At 40.9% G+C, this 6,000-nt stretch overlaps 1 protein-coding gene across 1 annotated transcript in view; it reads left to right on the plus strand.

The window, feature by feature from the left end:
* The window catches only part of LOC128987539 (histone-lysine N-trimethyltransferase SMYD5), a 29,968-nt gene extending 24,205 nt beyond the window's left edge, over nt 1–5,763 (plus strand). The window contains exon 9 of the mRNA XM_054408441.1: nt 5,556–5,763. Within this exon, the coding sequence (XP_054264416.1) occupies nt 5,556–5,661 (106 nt within the window). The 3' untranslated portion in view covers nt 5,662–5,763. The remainder of the gene's footprint in view (nt 1–5,555) is intronic.
* Nucleotides 5,764–6,000: the final 237 nt, after the last annotated feature.

A 6,000-nucleotide genomic window follows, 5' to 3' on the forward strand; every position in this document is an offset into this window, starting at 1 on the left:
ATCTTCCGTTGTCCGACACCAGTTCGACAGGCAATCCATACGATGAAAACAAGGTACGGAGTTTCTCAATAACCTTGGAAGAATTCATGGAACTCATGATAAATACCTCTAACCATTTAGAGTATGTGTCAATCAAAACTAAAAGTTGCTGTCTCGACTCTGGATCGTCCGCAAAGTCAATGTGTATCCTCTGCCATCGAGTTGATGTTGTAGGCCATTGCTGCAACGGTACTTTAGGTACCGAATTCCTAGTTAACTGACAAGCAGAACAAGAAGCCACTACGTCCTCAATCGACTTTTCCATGCCTGGCCACCAGACATAACTTCTCGCCAGCATCTTCATGCGCGTAACTCCCGGGTGTTGATCATGCAACATTTGAAGCACAGATGAATACAGTTTCTTTGGAATCACTACACGAGAACCCCACAGCAAACAACCTTGTTCCACGGACAACTCGTCCTTCTTCCTTAGAAAAATAGCTAGTTCCGGCTCAACAGAGCTTGTCCAGCCGTACATCACAAAATCTCGGACCTTCGAAAGAATCGGATCCTTATCCGTCATTTTACCTATATGCAAGGCAGTAATAGGTGCAATGTCCTTGACAACACAGAAATTGTTCATCACTTCTGTACACACATCTACATGTGAAACAAAATTAGCATCCAGCTCTATAGGTTCCGCTTCTGCTAAGGGTAACCTAGACAACGCATCAGCGTGAGGGACATCCACTCCCTTCCGGTACCTAACCTCCAAATCATATGCTGATAGAATCAAGGCCCATCTCTGCAGCCTAGCTGCCGCCATACTAGGAACGCCCTTTTTAGAGCCAAAAATAGCCGTCAACGGCTGATGATCAGTCTGTAAAATACAGTGTCGTCCATATATATACTTATGAAACTTTTTGACTCCAAAGATCAAAGCCAGAGCCTCCCGATGTAACTGAGAATAATTCCGTTCACTGGAACTTAACGTTTTCGATGCGAAGGCAATTGGCCTTTCCTGCCCATCGATAAGATGAGATAGAACAGCAGCCACCCCTCTGGGACTCGCATCAAACGTCAGAACTATGGGCTTTTTAACATCATAGTGAACTAACAAACTTGAGTCCAACACCCATGATTTACTCTCCTGAAAAGTCTTAGAACACACCTCCGACCACACCCATGGATGATCCTTATGTAATAAGTCATAAAAACAGCTTATTCTAGCAGACAGGTTAGGTATAAATGCATGATAATAATTTATTAGACCAATATAGGCTCGTAACTCTTCCTTAGTACTAGGCTCAGGCGCTTTACGCAGTGCAGTTAACAAACTTTCTTGTGGACGGAGACCATCTCGAGTAATCACATGTCCTAAATACTCTATTGAAGATTGCAAAAACTTACATTTTTGTTGGTTTACTCGAACACCAAACTCATCAAGGCGTTGCAGCACTTGCGCCAGACGGGCGAGCCCCTCTTCCTTAGAGCGAGCCGCTACTAAGACGTCATCTAAGTACGCCACCGTTCCTGGAAGACCTGTTAAAATTTGGTCGATGGCTGACTGAAAAATTGCAGGAGCTGAAGACAAACCATATGGTAGCCTTTTTAATCGATACAGACCCTTATGGGTGGCTAAGGTCAACAGATGTTGCGATTCATCCGCTACCGCCAATTGCTGATACGCATTTGAAAGATCAAGGCAGCTAAAAACTGAGCAACCGCCTAGAGTTGCAAAAATATCTTGAGCCTGAGGAAGCGGATAATGTTCCATTTCAATACACTGATTAAGAGTAATCTTATAATCGGCACAAAGCCTAACACCATTAGGCTTAGGGACAACCACAAGTGGAGTGCTCCACTGTGAATTAGTAACTCTGTACGCAACATCCTCTTGAACCATGCGGTCCAACTCACTCTAAACTTTCTCCCTTAACGCAAAAGGCACTGGTCTCGCCTTACAAAACTTAGGGACTGTCCCCTCCTTTAAGACAATATGAGCCTTAACACCCTTAATTTCGCCCGTTCCAGGCTGAAAAACTGACTTAAATTTACTCTTCAATTTAGCAATGTCCAAATCAGAACTGTGATCCACAGTGGCTTTACATGAAAACACATTTTGCCAATCTAACCTCAACTGACCTAACCAGTTTCGGCCCAACAGAATCGGTTGACTCTTACTTTCTAAACTAACTACTGTCAAAGGCAAACTCGCCTGCTGATTATTATATTTAACATTGACATTCACTTGTCCCAGAACAGGTACATCATGACCTGAATAAGTAGTAAGTTTCACATTTGCTGGCCTAAGTTTGAGGTTAGAAAATTTATCATAAAATATCTCAGAAGGACATATAGTCAAGGCACTGCCTGTATCTAGAATCATTTCTAAATATACATCATTAGCCACTAGGCCTACCTTATAGCCGTTGTCTGATCCTGATTTAAGGTTGTACAGACCTATCTCTGCCATTGGAACTTCTAGGCCTAGGCCTACCTCTTCCTCCACTTGATGGACCCCCATCCTAGGTGTCGACTTTTTACCATGGAAACTAGAAGATTTCTTGGCTTTACACACTTTCTTGAGATGACCTACTCCCTGACAACCATGACACTTGTAACTGGCGAACGCACACGCACTAGGCCAATGACCAGCAGAACCACACCTCCAACAAGAGTTTCTAGAATTTTGATTTTCACTACTCCTATTCACGAAAGTTTTAGGCCTATTTTGACTTTTCACATTGATTTTCGCAATGTCCCCACGAGGTTGCACAAATAGGCTTGACTGCGATTCGGCCTGTTCCAGCCTGAGCGCTAACGCATAAGCTTCGTCAAAGTCCAATTCCTCCGACAACAATTTATGCCGGATAGTTTCATTAGAAATGCCGGAAATCACTTTGTCCCTCAAAGCGTCTTTCAAAAAGGTACCAAATTTGCATGAACTAGCCAAATGTTTTATTGAAACCACAAACTCCGCTATGCTTTCGCCCGGCTTTTGCATACGAGAGTAGAATACATATCGCTCCGCCACAACCAACTTCTTGGGCGCATAATGTAATTTCAACAACGCTGCAAGTTCATCATAGGTCTTAGAATCTACCTCTACCGGTGATAATAAATCGGATAGGACCGATAAAACCCTGGGACCAATAACTGTAATTAAAACCGACACCTCGTTCTCCTTCTTAACATTGTTCGCTTTGAAAAAATGTTTCAGGCGCAACAAATAGGGCACAATGTCCTCCTCACTTGGATTAAATTCAGAAATCCTGCCAACACTAATACTCGCCATTTTTAATCATCTCAACTATAATACGCACTAAAACAACAACTGTTATCGCGTACTACCCTAACTATGATAAAAAGGTTTATTACCGACTGCGCCAAAACGTCGTAACCTAACGTTACGCTAGAAAAGTGGACAAAACAGCAAGAGAACCACTTACGTTCGTTGGTGGACATAGAAGACGGAGCCGTGACGAATCATCCCACTTCAGGGCCCAGTGCACAGTGCACCCACCCCGCAAAACATAATAACTCTTCCGTTACTAATAATTATGACTGTTCATATATGAAACTATAATGACTTCTACTACATGGAGGAATGCAGTAGTACTATGAGTGTAAATGAAGATACCTGGGCCCTATATATCTTCCACTAATCACTACTACAGCCAGTTTAATGTCCCCTTTTTTGTTCTTATCTACGCCGTTGGTATTTTTTAGAGGAGATAAAAGTGAGTGATATTTTAAAGTTTTTTAGGAAAGCGGTTTGAACCCAAATGGGTACTTCAGTATTAAACGGAGGCCACCATTACGAAACGCGCCGTGGCACTTATAGAGGGTTAAATTGTTATAGATGTTGTAGTAGAACTATTCTAGTATTGTTGTGAGTCGAGCGTTATCAGATGAGTCATGTGTCTACTCGCAGAATCCCCTCCAAGTAGGCCAATGTCAGGGTCGTTGACCGGAGCGCGCGTCATTACCTGTCATCGCCTGTCACTGTGTCTGAAACGGAGGCCACATTTTGTCAGCGCGCTGCGGCGGTTATGTTAGGTTGGGTTATCATAATAGAAAGTATAACTCGTCTGGTATCGTTCGATTCATAACGAAGCGAGGAAAGTCCTACACACATAATATTTACGATAACCCAACCTAACATAACCGCCGCAGCGCGCTGACAAAATGTGGCCTACCGACATTGCTGCGTTCTGGGTTGCACAACGTCAGAACCAGGCGTCGGATTAATTCTAAACTTCACCTGTTAATCTATTAAAGTGTGTTCTTTCCAAGTATGTAGTTATTTTTGGTATCCGGTACGAAATATTTCTGTAGGTTAGGTGGCCTCCGTTCAATACTGAAGTACCCCCATATGCTTTAAAACCATACCTTTCTGTTGATTACTTGCTTTACAAATAAACCAAAATAAAGCTTCCTAGTGCCTCCTGTGTAGTATAATAACAAGTTATTCAATCTTTTATTTTACTGTATGTGTTTTAATGGGATTATTATTTTTACGATTTTTTCATTGTAGTGGTCCAAATTAAATTCTGGCTCACTATCTATTAACTTAATGGACTTATTTATTTTTAGGCCTTTTCTGTTGAGTTCCACTCTTAAGAACAGTAATGTGCAAAGGTTTGATAACGTTAACCCATTGGGGAATGAATTAATGCGCTACCTGTAGCACCCTCTGGTGGCAATTAATTTTACCGAATTTGTAGACTTTTACTCTAACTGCTATAGAAAGAAAACCTTAGGTAATAAATTAATAATTCTTTCACCATTTTGTTCACGGTAAAATTGTCTACAGAAAAGTGGTAATTGGATAGTCAACCAAAAAAACTACCAAAAACCAAAAAATATATGTATATATAAAGAGTATAAAAATAATAATTTTAAAAACAATAGTTTGAAAGTAAACTTGATATACAAATTCCAAGATTAATCCAGACACCAAATAACACTACTATTATAAAGGTCAATCGATTCCCTACGTAGAAAAATCAAAAGTTGTGTCCTTTTATAAGTAATAACATTTTTTTTAAATTGTTTGTTTACCTTACCGCAGCTGATTTTTAGTGATATGTAGTTTCCATGGCAACACAAAATTGTTTGTTATTCGCTAAAGTAAATGAGTAAATACGCAAATCAAGAAGCAAGATATTTATAAGCATTATAATAGTAAGATGAAACAAAAAGGGCAAAAAATAATAATAACAAATGGCGCTGCCTAGCGGTGATACGAGCGGCTCTCGTAAGTCGGCCGCCGGGCCTGCAGCGGCCGTACGAGTAACGCTCGTAAGTCGGCGTCAATGGGTTAAGGTAGGACTTCCTAGCTGCTGAATTCTGGTGCTGAATACGGCTGTGGGATTGTAAATGTTTAGCGAGTGTAGCTGGGTTTAGTGTATAGCGCCCACCAAAGGCGAGGGAAATGACTGTACCTTACCCATAGACAAAGAAATTGGGCCCGAAAACACAGCCTTATTTGTTAGCTTATCCACCATTACTCATGATGTTTTTAATATCAACCTTTAAGGTCATAAGGTAACTGAAATGTGAATGTACAGGGACCACTACCTGTTTGTGTGCAGCTGTGATAGATGTCAGGAGCAGGCGGACGATCCTGACGAGACCAGTGAGGAAGAAGAAGACGAAGAAGAGGTGTCAATGTAAATGGAATAAGAAGATTTCAAATAAATGTGTCTAACTTACTCTGGTCATTAGATGCTTCTTAACCCCTTTCATATTAGGTTGTCAGATAAGTATGAAATAAATTCTTTTTATATAACACCACCTTTTGGACCAAATGAATCGATTTCCTTGTTCTCATGTTGTTCCATTATCCAGTCCATGTATCCAACAACAAATCTTATAATGTAGTGTCATAAGGGCAAATCACTTAAACCACCCCTCCAATATGAAGTTGCAATAACTGCTTTTAAATATTGAGTGGATTGTCGAGCAACGGTACTGAGGAGGAAGGTGCAACACTGTTCTTTTGATACAATTTAG

Source organism: Macrosteles quadrilineatus, unplaced genomic scaffold, assembly GCF_028750875.1.
Source record: "Macrosteles quadrilineatus isolate MER2022 unplaced genomic scaffold, UCM_ALF_1.0 Scaffold_1__1_contigs__length_201487025, whole genome shotgun sequence".
In the NCBI taxonomy this organism is placed as follows: domain Eukaryota; kingdom Metazoa; phylum Arthropoda; class Insecta; order Hemiptera; family Cicadellidae; genus Macrosteles; species Macrosteles quadrilineatus.